The sequence below is a fragment of the Oryctolagus cuniculus genome, chromosome 1 (assembly GCF_051225735.1).
Source record: "Oryctolagus cuniculus isolate XC-2025 breed Fujian yellow rabbit chromosome 1, ASM5122573v1, whole genome shotgun sequence".
NCBI classification, from domain to species: Eukaryota; Metazoa; Chordata; class Mammalia; order Lagomorpha; family Leporidae; genus Oryctolagus; species Oryctolagus cuniculus.
Window position 1 is genome coordinate 80236309 of NC_142867.1, and position 17331 is coordinate 80253639.

The window sequence follows — 17331 nt, forward strand, 5'->3', positions numbered from 1 at the left end:
ATCAACTATATTTTCTCAGGTCTGATATTATTAGTATTCAGCTCAATATTACAATACTAACCATCCAAATTAAATGATTAATGGTTGGTAGTGTTTCTCACTTAACACGAGCCAGTCCCACTGTGGGATCCATGCCAACTCCAAAGAAAAGTTAGTCATGTGCTTTTCAGAAGATGAAAGGTTAAGATAAAGACAGAGAGTATTGGATGCTGGAGGTGGGAGTGGTGTTATATAGGACTTAGCCAAGACATGTGATAGTCATTGTAGCGGTAGCTGGAAAGAGAAGTCTGTGGCTCCAATTAATCCGCTCAAGCAGGTATTGTGTGAACCAGAGGGAACATGCGTCTGACTGTTTTATACTGCCTGATGTGGAGTTTCTGGACTTCTGCTGGCCATTTTCCTCGAGCCTGTACCTCCTCCAAGAACCTGATGGAAAAGGAATGCTGCCCTCCATGGAATGGTGACGGGAGTCCCTGTGGCCAGCTCTCAGGCAGAGGCTCCTGTCAGGACGTCCTTCTGTCTAACGCCCCCCTTGGGCCTCAATTCCCCTTCACAGGGGTGGATGAACGGGAGTCTTGGCCTTCTGTCTTTTACAATAGAACCTGCCAGTGCTCTGGCAACTTCATGGGATTCAACTGTGGAAACTGCAAGTTTGGCTTTCGGGGATCGAACTGCACAGAAAGGCGACTCTTGGTGAGGAAAAACATCTTTGATCTGAGTGTCTCAGAAAAGGACAAATTCCTCGCCTACCTCACTTTGGCAAAGCATACTACGAGCCCAGACTATGTCATCCCTGTAGGCACCTATGGCCAAATGAATAATGGGACAACACCCATGTTTAGTGACATCAATATTTATGACCTCTTTGTCTGGATGCATTATTATGTTTCCAGAGACACACTGCTTGGGGGATCTGAAGTCTGGAGAGACATTGATTTTGCCCATGAAGCACCCGGTTTCCTGCCTTGGCACAGACTCTTCTTGTTGCTGTGGGAACAAGAAATCCAGAAGCTGACAGGGGATGAGAACTTCACTATCCCATACTGGGACTGGAGGGATGCAGAAAGCTGTGATGTTTGTACAGATGAGTATATGGGAGGTCGCCACCCAGAAAACCCTAACCTACTCAGCCCAGCATCTTTCTTCTCCTCTTGGCAGGTAAGATGTACTGGACATAGACTGTGAGAGCAGAAAGAAATCTTAGCAATCACTTCTTAATACATGGCTTCTTAAACATCCCTCCTAACTTCCCCCATATGGCCAAGAAAAATGTTCTTGTTGATAATTTTCAATGTATCTGGCTCTTTTATAGCACACTTTGTAATTTAATTAAATAGATATTTGTGTGAATATTTGTCTAATATCTGTCTCACCTACTAGGCTTCTATTTCCTAATGAAAAATAGTTCATGGTTCATCTTTTATTTCCCAGTACCTAAGGATGCTGCCTGGTAAATGGCAATGGCTCATAAAACATTTCTAAATGAATGAATGCAGATGATTGAATAAACAAGTGATCTTGTTTACTGGTTCTGAACAACAAAATTATTATTGACAATACAATATATATAATGGTCAAATTAGAAATACAAATTTCTGGCCTAATGCCAGACTCATTCATCATAATCTTCAGAAAAAGGCCCTGGAAAGTCATAGCCTACCAAATGTCTAAGGTGATTGTTACCATCAGGGAAGTTTGGTGAGTACTGGTTAGATTAAATCCCTCTCTATCTTTAGATATATAAGGATATAGAGGCTCAAATAAGTAGATAAAGAAAGGAAGCTAATATTCATTGAGTATTTAACATATTCACAGCCCTATAGCTAGTAGTTTCGTGCATCTATTCACTTACTACTCTTATTAACCTTTCTCCATTTTAAAGGTATTAGGGAACTTGCTTCAAGTCATATAGCTGGGAAAAAACAAAGATATTTGTTCTCAAATACATTGGCTACATGACCACTCTATACTATTTGTAAGGACTTGACTGACGTGATTTTCTTCAATCAAAGAATTTGACCCATCCTGTATTACTGTTAGGCTGCAGAAGATTTTTTTCTTTTTTCCTATATGTTTGAGAATTTTAGATAGCAACGTAGGGGATTGCTATTGGGCAAACGAGTCTTTATTTTTTCTATTCTGAATTTCACATTCTGAATTTGGAACAAAAAGTAATCAGAAAAATATGAAATTAATAGTTTGTTATTGAAATACCATGCTAGTAGAAGGAATGCTTTTCTTCCTGTTCACCAAAAATTTTTAATGGAATACTTTGGTTAGCAATGCTGCACAAAATTAAATTCAGTACTTGAAGGGGGCGGTAAGGATATAGCATTAACTCTCTAATATTCTGCAGTTGTAAAATGTGGATGGCCTGCCCCACCGCAAGTTCATAATACTTCCAAATGGGCACTGCTGAAACTCATTAAAAAATGACCACTAATTTCTGGTGCTATTAAGGTCAGCTACTTACCAAAAGTAATGATATATGTGTGCAGAAAAGACTGGAAAAATATGCTTGAAAAAAATCTACTTTAATATGTCTCCAATATCCTACTCTAATCTAGAAAATGCAAAACTATTTTCTGTTATTGCTTAAAATACTGCCAAGCTTGGATGTAGGATTTTTAGGTCAGTTGTAAAGCTTTCTGTAGCTATGTAGCTTTGCTTGACCTAGAAATGCTAGAGGATTATCTAAATTATCAAAAAGCAGTTATAATTTCACACTGAAGCTTAGCAAATAGATACAAATAAATATTTCATTAATTTCAGACTAGACAAGACCCAGAATTGTATTTATTTTCTTTTTCTAGTCATCTATTGATGATTATGTGTAATTTTCCTATTTATCTTTTTATGATTATGGTCAATTTTATTACTTTTTAAAGAAAATCTGTTGGATCTAGAGGATACATATTTAACAAATTGTTACAATTTCAAACTTGTTCTATGATTAAAGAACTGTGCAGGAACAAGGTTTTGTCTTAAATAAAATGAGAAAACAGAGTAAAGAAAGACCATTAGAGAAAATGAAGCAAATAACAGTTTAAATAAGTCAAGCCAAATGAAAGAACACGGGCTGTCCACCCACCTGTCATGTCGGGTGCCAAGGGATAAGCAGTGACAGAGGGGACAGTCACATACAAATCATATTGGTTGTTTCCCTTCCTTAACACAACCTCCCTGGTTACAAACTCCTTCAAAGGTGAAGACCAGTTGTTTATATCAATTGACTTAAGCAGTTCTGTTTTAAAATCACCTAGGGAGCCTGACAAATTTTGTTAAAAAATTGTGCATGGATACCAACCATATAACATGCCAGAAATTCAAATTTCGGTCATCTGTTGTGAAGTTCATGCATTGTATTTTTAAAACCTCCTCCTGTGATTTTAAATTGTAGGCTGTTCTAAGAATCTGATTTAATTAATATGAAGATTGTTTGGTATCTCTCTACTTTTACTTTACAAAAACACAGATTCTGTAATAAGCACACCATTAATTTGAATACTTTTCTCTGAATTGAACAGTCAAACTAATAACTATACTGGTTTGTGTGAAAACTGGTCAAATAGCTTCCAGACTAAGTGAGTTTCCTTAATATTTTTCAAATTAGCTGTGCTGATTGCTTCTTTGATACTAAACCTCCAGTTTTTCATACAAAAGGAGATTTCAGAGATTTTTTTTGCTTTTTTTAATTTAGTAAATATAAATTTTCAAAGTACAGTTAATGGATTACAATGGCTTCCCTCCCCCCATAATTTCCCTACCACTCACACCCCTCCCATCTCCTGCTCCCTCTCCCATTCCATTTACATCAAGATTCATTTTCAATTATCTTTATATACAGAAGATCAATTCAGTATATATTAAGTAAAGATTTCATCAGTTTGCACCCAGACAGAAACACAAAGTGTAAAATACTGTTTCAGTATTAGTTATAGCATTACTTCACATTGGACAACACACTAAGGACAGATCCCACATGAGGAGTAAGTACACAGTGACTCCTGTTGTTGACTTAACAATTTGACACTCTTGTTTATGGCGTCAGTAATCTCCCTAGGCTCTAGTCATGAGTTGCCAAGGCTATGGAAGCCTTTTGAGTTTGCCAACTTCGATCTTATTCTGACAGGGTCATAGTCAAAGTGGAAGTTCTCTCCTCCCTTCGGAGAAAGATACCTCTTTCTTTGATGGCCCCATTCTTTCCACTGGGATCTCACTTGCAGAGATCTTCCATTTAGGTGTTTTGTTTTTTTTTTTTTTTTGCCAGGGTGTCTTGGCTTTCCATGCCTAAAATACTCTCATGGGCTCTTCAGCCATATCTGAATGCCTTAAGGGCTGATTCTGAGGCCAGAGTGCTATTTAGGACATCTGCCATTCTATGAATCTACTGTGTATCCCGCTTCCCATGATGGATTGTTCTCTCCCTTTTTGATTCTATCAACTAGTATTAGCAGACACTAGACTTGTTTGTGTGATCCCTTTGACTCTTAGACCTATCAGTGTGATCAATTGTGAACAGAAATTGATCACTTGGACTAGTGAGATGGCATTGGTACATGCCACCTTAATGGGATTGTATTGGAGATTTAAAAGCAGTCATTAACTCTGAACAGAGACTTTCAGTGGTGTCGAATATCATGCCCACATTTTATCATAGAGTATATAAAAGCCTAAAATGATAGCATGATTTCTCCAGTCACACATCTGAGAACCTCATAGCCTCCTGGTTTTACTATTTAACTTCACTATCTTATTCCCTATTTTTAAGGAGCTACTTAGGTTCTTGAAAGGGTTGAATAAACCACTATATTGTCAATGCATGATTTGATATATGGTCCTTTGATTTGCTCAAAATTCACTTGTTTTAGACAACATGAGCACATACAATGGTATTTTTCATTAATATCATAATGAAACATTCCATTAAATCTATACATATCCACATCCCTTAGTTAGAAAGGAATAACCCCCTCTGCTTAGTACGATCATTATCATACTTTGCACAGAATTATGACATGTGGCTGCAACTCTTCAGTATACATGATTTTCAAGCCTATCTATGTCTAGCAGATTGTAGGCCACTCCAACATAGAGATTAGGTCTAAATATTTTTGTCTCTCCTGATCCCAGGACCATGAAATATACATGTGATAAGCTTTAGAAATGCATATTGAATTGAACAAAATATAAAATAAGAAAAATATTGTCTCCAACACTATCATAGATAAAATTCCATAAGAAATTCCAATGCCAAGTACACAATAATGTCAATAAGAAACCACTTACTCAAAGTCTTGGATAAGATATCTTATGTAGTTTCCTCAGAGTTTTCTCTGCTTTTCTATATGTATGTACATGTATACGTGCAAAAAAAAAAGAGCACAGTAAAGAATATCAAGCAAGTTACAAGTTACAAGATGTCTGCATTATATTTAAGTGAGATTGGAAATATTTACTTGGCAAAGGTTTCTGTTAAATAAGGTAATATACAAAAGTAAAATAATGCTAATTTTCTTACAAAATTCATATTTACAATTCACATATTTTGCTTGTCCATTTCTTTGTTTAATGCCAATAGCTTTTAAGGTTGAGCCAGATTTGTAATCAATTAAAATAATTCATTTTTTTTTGGTCTTGGGATAGTTGAATAATAATATTTAAGTTAAAAATACCTATGTTTAACACAATTATACCCAATATTATGCAAAAATCAGATAAAAGATCCAACAAGAGACGTCTGTCATGGTGAATCAAAACAAACAGTAGAAACATTTCCTAGATGATAGACAAGAGTGGACTGTGGCCAGCAATTCACTTATCAGGTGAAAAGCGCATCACAGGGAAGCAAAACAGTGGGAAGGGAAAAAGTCACATTTCAGCACAGAGTCATGGGTTTTAGGTAACCATGGCAACAGCTCAGTGAAATAACAGCTTCTCTTTTTTCTTTATGAAAGATTCTGTGGAATGTCATATGGTTTACTTTTTTTCCCAGATAAACCTCTAATTCCATAACAGAACCTTTGCTCCTGAAAGCTTTTAATAGGTGGTAGCTGATCAGTTTCTTTAAGTTAAGAGAGCACTATCTAGTTTGTCCTCTTCATTAATGCATCTGTTTCTTCTTTTTATCTCCCTTATTTCTTTTGACTTGGGACACCAGATTTTTTTTTTCTCCAAGCGCGTGTAATGAATCATTTTTGTTGAAATGGAAAAAGAACAAAGTGCTGGACAGATGACTTAAGCTCAAAATTCTACTTCTGCCATTTGCTAGGTTAAATTGAACAAGTTATTCAGACCTTTCGACCTTTTATTTTTCCCCAACAAAAATAAGAGGGGTGTAACTCTCATGTATGCTTATTTTTCATGTGAATAAGAGGAGTAAATGGAACGAAAAGCAGAACAATGTAGTAGAAAAGATACAATCTGTAGAGTCACATAAACGTCCGTTTGAGTAGATGTATGTAACTTAGCTGCAAGACTCCAAGCAAATAATTTAATGTTTCTGAGATATTTTTGTTTCTAAAATGTAGAATAATATAGCTTAAAACATCACTACAAACTAATTCAACAAAATGTGTTCAAATAAAGTAACTTATTCAGTATCTCATTTACTATATTGTTTTGAATTTTGTGTATGGAAAATACTATTATAATATATTTGAAAATAATACACCCAAGTTCTGTAGTATTCAAGCAGTGTAATAGACTCAGACACATCTGAGTGTAATAGACTCAGATTAAAAATGTTTTGGTGGTATGACCTATAATCTTGTATATAATAATAATTATAGTAATTATCATTAATCACTCTACACTTGACATTATACTATATGCTTTACATATGTTACATTAATCATATATGAACCTTGATAAAATTTGTTCCATTCCCCACTTTAAGGTGAAAAAACTTGATATACAGAAAGATTAAATAACTTTCCCAGGGTCATATGGCTGATAGGGTCAGTATTGGACAACATAATTTTCTGACTGTGTTCTCTGTGTTGCTAACAATTCTTCCTACCCTGCCTCCTCTTAGTAGTAATGTAATGATTTGAAGTTAGATTTTCTTTCTTTCTTTCTTTCTTTCTTTTTTTTTCTTTTTTTTTTTTTTTTTGACAGGCAGAGTGGACAGAGAGTGAGACAGAGAGAAAGGTCTTCCTTTTGCCATTGGTTCACCCCACAGTGGCCGCTGCGGCTGGTGTGCTGCAGTCGGCGCACCGCGCTGATCCGAAGGCAGGAGCCAGGTGCTTCTCCTGGTCTCCCATGGGGTGCAGGGCCCAAGCACCCGGGCCATCCTCCACTGCACTCCCTGGCCACAGCAGAGAGCTGGCCTGGAAGAGGGGCAATCGGGACAGAATCCGGCACCCCAACTGGGACTAGAACCTGGTGTGCCGGCACCGCAAGGTGGAAGATTAGCCTATTGAGCCGTGGCGCTGGCTTGAAGTTAAATTTTCAGATTATTTCCTGAAACAGAGCAGATCTTCTCCTTGTTACTAATATCTCTAATCATGTGACGATTTTGTCATTTGGCAGTTGGTATTTCAGCAAAGTAGTTCCATTCAAACCTCTCGAATTTAACTGAATGTAGTGATCTTTAAAGCAGCAAGATCTTTTGAAAATATCAGGAAATTTATTATCCAAAGAGGAATGAAAATAATTTAGTCTATGTACCTGCTGTGATGTCTAGTTAATCAGCATTTTGAAGTATTCAATATATTACATTCACTATGAAAGTTAGGTTAGTTTGGCCGGCGCCACGGCTCACTAGGCTAATCCTCCGCCTGCGGCGCCGGCATCCCAGGTTCTAGTCCAGGTTGGGGCGCTGGATTCTGTCCCGGTTGTTCCTCTTCCAGTCCAGCTCTCTGCTGTGGCCAGGGAGTACAGTGGAGGATGGCCCAAGTGCTTGGGCCCTGCACCCACATGGGAGACCAGGAGAAGCACCTGGCTCCTGGCTTCGCATCGGCGTTGAGCACCAGCCATAACGGCCATTTGGGGGGTGAACCAACGGAAGGAAGACCTTTCTCTCTTTCTCTCTCTCTCACTAACTCTGCCTGTCAGAAAAAAAGTTAGTTAGGTTATTTTTATTCAACCATTCCTAAGCCATTAACAAGTAGAAATAAAAGTTGTGATGATAGCTTTAGAATCAGGAGGATTGGATTTTAGTGTTCTGGTTCTGGCTTTAAATATCACCCAACAATTCTTATGCTCAATTATATATGGATGTAAAGATTAAGAAATGTCAGGAAGTATCATAAAAACCAGAAAGTTACATTTGTTGAGCCATGAACTATTTGTTGAATTTTTTTCTCATGCATTATATCATAATAAAATTGAAGAAACTGAGGTGTAGCAAGTCTATAAAATCTGCTCATTGCTACATTGTTGAAAAGTAACTGAGTCAGACTTGAAACTCAAATGTACCTGAATTTGGAGCCCAATTATTTTTCTGCCACACAAACTATTAAACAATAGTTTAATTCATAAGTTATGTCTTCCTGACCAGTGATTGAAAGTGGTTGTTCTCATTGCCTTTGCTCAAACAGGTGGCAAAGAGGGCTAGCACTCAATCAGTTCTATTTGTTGATTATTTAATTTGTGTTTACATACTTCAAGATTGTAGACTCCCTACGGCAAGAGACCAACAGGATGGTCTTTATTATTTTCAGAAGTGTTGCAAACAATTGGCTATAAGGCTTTTGATTTCTAAAATATTATTTTGTGCTTCTTGCCTGTTGCTCATGAAATTTTTAATTATGGCAAGTATGTATATTCTGCTAGTGTTTTGTGCTCTCTGATTCCCAGGTTAAACCCTCATCATTAAAGCAAGGATAAAATCATATAAATCCACCAAGTAGTTATGTGAATTTCAATTTTAAAATGTATGAGTACTTAGATATCACTTCCTCATTGCCTGGGGCACAATAGTGGCTCCTTATGTGTTTAGAAAAATATTTTTGGACTGATATTGTGGTATAGTGGATAAAGCCTTCATCTTGGATGCCAACATCCCTAATGGTCAATGGTTCATGTCGCAGCTGCTCCACTTCTGCTCCTGCTAATGGCCTGTGGAAAGCAATAGAAGATGGCCCAAGTGCTTGGGTCCCAGCTACTGAAATGGGAGACCTGGATGACACTCCTGGCTCCTGTTTCTGGCTGGGCCAGCCCTGGCCATTGTGGCCATCTGGGGAGAGAATCAGTCAATGGAAGGTCGCTCTCTCTTCCCTGCCTCTGTATCTTGACTTTCAAATAAATAAATAAAATCTTAAAAATTGAATATTTTGGAGATACATTGTAGGGCAAAGGCTGGTATCAATAACAGCACTAGGAAAAATAATAAGTGCTCATTATACATTAGTTGTCAAAGACTCATTGTCTTCTTCATTTTCTTCATTCATTCCACAAATATATATTGATCAGAGTTCAACATATTGTTCTAGATTCTGAGAATAAGGAATAACCATAATGTAAAAATCAAAGATCTTTGTCCTCATGAAGACTAAATTCTATGAAGGAGATAATGATCATTATTTATTAACAGAAATTAAAATGAATAAAACTTAAGTTGGGTAAAGGAAAATTTTGTCTCCTTACTGGGCACAAGGCCCCTGTGGAATCACACATCTGCATGAAGAGCTCAGTAGTAGCACAGTGGGCTCTCCTGCACTTCATCATTTGCTCGCAATTTATTTCTCACTACCTCATTAATTACTCAATTCGTTAAATCTAAGGCATTGATAATTTTATGCTGAAGTATTAATTTATGTACCACTGAGGAAAAATAAATATGCCAGTTGATTATGGTAGGACACTGTATTTTATTCTTTTTTTAAGTTGTACTTATTTATTAAAAGGCAAAGTGACAGAGAGAGGGAGAGAAATAAAAAAAGATCTTCAATCTGCTGGTTCATTCCCCAAAATGCCTGCAATAGGTGGGGCTGGGCCACACTGAGGACAAGACCCAGCAATTACACCTAGATTTCCCATGTGGATGTCAGGAACTTTAGCTCTTAATTCCTTATCTGCTGGTTGCCTCCCAGCAGATAGAACTGAAGCGAATGTAGGATTCAAACCTGCACTCTGATATGGGATGTGGACATTACGAGCAGTGGTTTAACCCATTGCACTACAACACCCACTCCTGATATGACATTTTAATTACTTAGAACTGCTACTTGATACTTGTGAAAAGATCTTATTTCAACTTAGTCATGTATTTTTAATCATAGTTTATTCTTTTGCCTACAGGTTTAGAATTTCTTTTCTGAAATGCTTGTACTAGAATTGGTTCAGATTTTGGAGTTTTTCAGGTTATAGAATATTTGTATGAACATAATGAGATATCTTGGAGATTGAACCAAAGTCCAAACATGAGATTCACTTATGTTTCTTAACTACCTACCATACACACAGCCTGCAGGCAATTTCATACAATATTTTCAGTGTGCCTGCATTTTGACTACAACCTGTCACATGAGATCAAGTGCGTAATTTTCCAGTTGTGTCATTACGTCAACTCTCAGAAAATTTTGAACTGTGGAGCATCTCAGATTTTAGATTTTTCACTAGAGATTCTCATCCTTTTTAAGCAAAATAATTTGGTGGAGGATTGTAAACTCATTTAAGTTCCGAATCACATCCTTTTAACTTTTAGCTTTTTTAAAAAAAAGCTTAAGTCAGAGTCAAGGATGTCTGTTATAATGAATTATTTGCCTTGGCATTAAAAAAGTAGGTGGGATATTAGATGCATTGTAAGGAGTGAGCATGCTTAGTCATGAGCAGTCATGGGATGGAAAAACAGAAGCCACACTCAGGGAGGAGTAGGCAGTCTGACGTTAGCAGCAGATCACACAGGATGTAAGCAAATGGGGAATATTTACTGGATCCAAGATTGGAGGTATAATTAATGTGAATGGCTAATGATTTCTATGTGAAAGACAATAGAGAATAAAATACAAAATAAGACTTACTGGGTTTTGGCTTGAGCATTATGATTCATGGTTTCCAGCTGAGCTGCAGCACGGTTGGTGTGAAAGGAAATGCAGGGAGAACAGGTTTTTGGATTTAAGAGCTATATTTCAGATGCATGTGAGACAATATAGAAATATGAAGTCATAGATGGGTATCATACATTTAGAATTTGGAAGAATGGGTTTGCATTAGAAATAGGAATTTGAGGATCCTTCTCTTTGTATATGCAGTGTAAGCCATGAAGCTGGGTGATATAGCTGAAGGAAAGGAAAGAACAGAGAACAGGCATGAGCCCTGGACCTGGGCCAGTTTCATAAGCTTTTACAGCCCCCACAGTGTTCCATGCTCGGAAGCGAACTCTACACTTGAGGCTTAATGATCTGTGGCCTCGAAATTCTTAATCATTTTATATTTGAATTTGTGTTGTGTAAATGAAGTCAGAGGATGAAGGAGCATACTCTGGTGGCTTAGGGCCTTGACCCACATGTGTTGCTATTCCTGCAGTTCCTCTGCCTCCTCGCAAAATGATCTTTGCCTTCCTGGAATGAGTCTTGGCTATCGCTTCCACGCCCTGGCATTAGTCCAGTGTAGTCTCTCTCCTGTCTGTCCAAGCCTGCTATTAGGAGGAGGTAGGACATATTCCACTCTTATCCTTTCTGGTAGGGGCTTTGGTATAAGCAAGGGAACAACAGGATTGAACATGGACCCTGTGGTGTATTGGTATGGAGCCAAGCAGAGATCCTTTGTATCCACTGGCAGCACCATAGTGGAGTGGGCAGAAAATTACATGAAGCTTCTCTTCCCAAATTCTAGACTCAACTGCATTTCCCTAAAAATCTTACGCTGAAGCCCTAACCTTCAATGTAATTTTTTTTTATTTGGAGATTGGACCTTAAAAGAATTAATTAAGACTAAATGAGTTTAGAAGAGTGGGCTGTAATCAAATAGTACTGCATCATTCTAAGAGAGAGAGAGTCACAGAAGTTCTCTCTCAGGAGCAGGCATTTAGCCTGGTAGTTCAGACAGCTGTGTTCCACATTGGAGTAGCCATGTTCAAGCCATGCCACTGAACTCCTGACTCTGGCATCCTGCTGACACAAATCTTGGGAGGTTCAAGTAATTAGGTTCCTACAACACGTCTGGGAAACCTTGACTGCATTCCCAGCTCCAAGCTTCGCCATTTGCACATTTGGGAAATAAACCAATGAATCAGAACTCTAGCTTTGCCTCCCTCTCTCTATTTTATGTCTCTATGTCCCTGTGTCTCATATAAGTATGTTTTTCAAAAGGAAAACAATATGTTCTCTCTCTTCCCCCAATACCCACTTACACAGAGAAAAGACCATGCAAAGACACAGATAAGGGTTGCCACATACAAGCCAGAGAGGCCTCACCACCTTCATCTCGGAACTTGGTATCATGGACTACAAGAAAATGTCTGTTGTTCAAGCCACTCAGTCTGTGGCATTTTGTTATGGTAGCACAAGTATATTAACACACCCAAGTACAAAAATATGGCATGGGGGTTTCAATCCCATCTAGTCACTGTAAATTGAGACACTGTGCCCATGGAAAGGAGGTATTCATATGTCCCTGTCACACGTCAGGAACTCACATTTTCATTCTAATGGAGTCACTGCAAATTACATAAGCCAGGCCTGCCTTGGGCACTACATATGTAGGTAAGATACATGAGGCAGAGCCAGTAACACTGGGAAGAAGGAGCCAGAGGGAAAGGGAAAGGAAAAAAAAAAAAAAAACCTGGAAGGATGTGACTGAGAAAGCCAGTGAACAGAAGAATGCGTGAAAGTGAAGGAGGGTGGCTGAATGGTGAAAGTCACGTGACAGGGTGCTGCCAGCTCAATTTGACCCAGCAGAGAGGGAGCTGCTGAAATACTTGATCCAAACTCCCTCTTTTCCTGTCCCCTGAAACCCTGTGCTATCTCCATTAACCAAACCCAAAGAAAGCCAAAGGTCGAGGTAATCAGCTTTGTGGTCCCTGACATTGAGCTTTGCAGAGCACACACCTGGGTGAAGAATAATAAGGGCTGATGAGAGAGACACAATACAGATGACACAGGATCAGTGAGGAAGCAGGTACATATCAGGAAGGAATTGAGGGACTGCTTTAGAACTTTGGCTTTTGTCTTGGCTATAATTTATCAGCTTAATTTATTATCAGAAAGTTCCTAATTTTGCTTTTGGCTGTCACAGTTTCAGTTCTCAGAATGGGGCAATGTGGCTTGGCTGTGACCCAAGGTGCTGGGAGTCTGTGATGAGTCTGCCTCCCACAGATGCTCCAGAACTTTCCTTTCCTTTATTCTTTTCTGTCCTTCTCCCCATAATGTACCAAAAATTATCTTGTGAGTAATCCCTATATCCCAATCAACAAGTTTCATTCCATGTAATTACTATTACATCTTGTCTACCAATTCCCATGCAGGTGCCCACAGCCCACTTTGTCCCTGAGTTTATAATCTTTACAATCCTCAATATGAAATATCAATAGGACAAAATTCTATTAACACAGCTTGCTTTTATGACATCACATAGATGTTTACTAGGTTAAAAATCCATTCATATGTATAGAAAGTAGACAGCCCTGTCCTGCCACACAGCTAAATCAGTGTTGCCACTGAATAAATGTTTATTGAATATCAAGTGCTATTGCTTGTAGTCAGACTTGCCCCAAAAAGCACTCTCTTTAGACCTGAAGAGTTGGTTTTACATTTTTTAACTTAGTATCATTATTTCTGAGGTAATATTTTTAATTTATATTATAGTCACAGGATTAATGTTCCATTAAATACAGTGTTCAATAAACAAAAGTAAAAACAGCCTAGTTCATCAGGAATATAGGCAAAGGTCATAAACAATTATCAAACTGAACAAATGTTTAACTTGATCCATATACAGTAATTCTTTTTAAAAGACAGAATTAAAGAGAGCCAGAGGCAGATAGAGACAGGTCTTTCATCCACTGGTGCACTCCCCAGATGGCCCCAATGGCTGGAGCTGAGACCATCTGAAACCAGGAGCCAGGAGCTTCCTTTAGGTCTTCACACATGGGTGCAGGGACCCAAGGACTTGGGCCATCTTCCACTGCTTTTCCAGGCCACAGCACAGAGCCAGATCAGAAGTGGAACAGCCTGGACTGGAACTGGTGCACATATGAGATGTTGGCATGGCTGGTAGTAGCTTCATCCGCCATGCCACAGCACCAGCCCCAATATACAGTAAATTTTAAAATAGTCACAGATGATTAAAACTATAGTAATAAAATTCTCCACAATAAAAAATAAAGAGATGCCCAGGTTTACATTTAAAAGAGCAATGTTGAAAACCACTTCTCTTCCATTGATGGCTTGACCAGATTATAGTCATCATAATAATCATTATAATCAAAGGTATGTCATATCTGGAGCCAGTTACAAACTACATACAGGAGAACTCTGTTCATTTTAATCTAGAAAATGCTTAGAAAACATTGAATGCTGAGTCCTGCTAGCCTGTGTATAAGTGCAACGTATACTGAAGGCGGAGTAAAATTTTTGAGTTATTCTCAGCACGACATCATTTCCCATATAGCCTAGAAAATGTCATGAATCTTCTCTGAATCTCAGCTTCCTTATTTGTAAAGATGAAACACTGCTGTTTGATTTAAATTAAGTGATACATGAAACATGCTTTCTTTAGACTTTTTCTTATAAAAATATGGGAAATTATCATTTTAATATAATTTTCCAGAGTCACATTATTTCTAGTTAAATTAAAGAACTGATAAAATTTAACACTCTAAAAAATAATCAACCAGGAGAGTCATTCTGCACATTAAAAAGCAGACATTTAGTGAAAAATATCAAGTCCTTATCATCTGAACATAATATTGATTAATAGTAATAAAACAAGGGGCTGGCGCTATGGTGCAGCGGGTTAATGCCCTGGCCTGAAGCACCGGCATCCCATATGGGTGCCGGTTTGAGACCCGGCTGCTCCACTTCCAATGCAGCTCTCTGCAATGGCCTGGGAAAGCAGTAGAAGATGGCCCCAGTCCTTGAGCCCCTGCACCCATGTGGGAGACCTGAAGAAGCTCCTAGCTCCTGGCTTCAGATCAGCGCAGCTCCAGCCGTTGCAGCCATCTGGGGAGTGAACCATCAATGGAAGACCTCTCTCTCTCTCTCTCTGCATCTCCTCTCTCTGTGTAACTCTGACTTTCAATTAAATAAATAAATATTTTAAAAATAGTAATAAAACAATATTCACTGAGTATTTACTATTAACTCTGCCATGTATTTTGGGCTTTATATACAGAGATACAATTGTTTCTATTATTAACAACCCTAGAATCACCATCTGCACGATGTTTAACATGTAATAATTGTTTCAAATAGTTGCTGCATTAATTTTCTCATATTATTATAACATGAAGTGGCTGTTATCTACATTTGATAGATGAGGCCTAGAAAATTTAAAGCATTTTCTTAAGTGGTGGATGCAAGACTAGAACGTTATTCTAGATTCATGGCTAATGCTACAATCTTCAGAAAGCTGCTCTCTTCAATGATTTATTTTAAGACGCTGCTCTCCCAGTGATGAGAAACCTAACTATGCTATCAGGGAATTCTAACCTTACTATCTTCTCCCCTTCACCCAGAGGTGGTGATAGCTTCTTAACATGACGGTGTTTTGTACAGATTATCTGTAGCCGGTTGGAGGAGTACAATAGCCGACAGAGCTTATGTAATGCAACTTCCGAGGGACCCTTGCTGCGCAATCCTGGAAACCATGACAAAGCCAGGACTCCGAGGCTCCCCTCCTCATCAGATGTGGAATTTTGCCTAAGTCTGACCCAGTATGAATCTGGTTCCATGGACAAAGCTGCCAATTTCAGCTTTAGAAATACACTGGAAGGTAAGTCCTTTATTTTCACTCATATTTATTTTTTTTTCTGAATTTGTGTTTATAATCTCTTACCTAAAGCCTGTAACCCAAAGTTGTCTATTTGAAAATTCGGAATTTTCTGAATTGAGCCAGGATATGGTTCTACTGACCTATATCAACAATGGGTTCTATAGGCCTATGTCAACAATAATCTTTACAGACACCTGGCAGTACCCTCTAATCAATCAAATTAACAGTGCTCCAGCAAAAGGTATAAACATATCCACCACTGAAATAAACAGAAACACCAGGCAGCCTAATAGTAAAGTCAGGTTTACCCACTAAGAAGTACAGCACTAAACAAACTAATCCCGCTTCTGTTTTGTAGAATCATAGAACTATTAAAGTATTTTCCTTAATTTTAGGTTTGTTTTTGCTTGTGTTTGTTTTGTTTTGTTTTTACCTGCAATTTAGATTATTCTGAAGAATGGGCTCTGGGAAGAGAATTCATTCTCTTTTTTTTTTTTAACTTTTATTTAATGAATATAAATTTCCAAAGTACAGTTTATGGATTACAATGGCCTTTCCCCCCCCATAACTTCCCTCCCACCCGCAACCCTCCCATCTCCTGCTCTCTCTCCCATTCCATTCACATCAAGATTCATTTTCAATTATCTTTATACACAGAAGATCAATTTAGCATATATTAAGTAAAGATTTCAACAGTTTTCATCCACACCGAAACAAAAAGTGTAAAATACTGTTTGAGTACTAGTTATAGCATTAATTCACATTGTACAACATATTAAGGACAGAGATCCTACATGAGGAGTAAGTGCACAGTGACTCCTGTTGTTGACTTAGCAAATTGACACTCTTGTTTATGGTGTCAGTAATCACCCTAGGCTCTTGTCATGAGTTGCCAAGGCTATGGAAGCCTTTTGAGTTCTCCGACTCTTATCTTATTTAGACAAAGTCATAGTCAAAGTGGAAGTTCTCTCCTCCCTTCAGAGAAAGTTACCTCCTTCTTTGAAGACCTGTCCTTTCCACTGGGATATCACTCACAGAGATCTTTCATTTAGTTTTTTTTTTTTTTTTTTCCAGAGTGTCTTGCTTTCCATGCCTAAAATACTCCCATGGGCTCTTCAGCCAGATCCGAATGCCTTAAGGGCTAATTCTGAGGCCAGAGTGCTGTTTAGAGCATCTGCCATTCTATGTGTCTGCTGTGTATCACACTTCCTAAGTTGAATCATTCTCTCTTTCTTAATTCTATCAGATAGTATTAGCAGACACTAGTCTTGTTTATGTGATCTCTTTGGAGAGTTCATTCTCTTAACTACAGAAAGGACACAACCTTGAGCCAGGTACAGTCTCTATCCCATCATCCCTCAAGATTTCTGTGCTTCGTCAGAGGCTTCCTCTGTAAGTCTGTACCAACACCTGGTTCACTTATCCTTCCCATCTACTTCACACTTGCATCTT

General features: G+C 38.2%; 1 protein-coding gene across 1 annotated transcript in view; it reads left to right on the plus strand.

The window, feature by feature from the left end:
• The first annotated feature begins 339 nt into the window (after nt 1–339).
• The window catches only part of TYR (tyrosinase), a 111861-nt gene continuing 94869 nt past the window's right edge, over nt 340–17331 (plus strand). The window contains 2 exon segments of the mRNA NM_001082077.1: nt 340–1158; nt 15663–15879. Of these exon segments, the coding sequence (NP_001075546.1) occupies nt 340–1158; nt 15663–15879 (1036 nt within the window).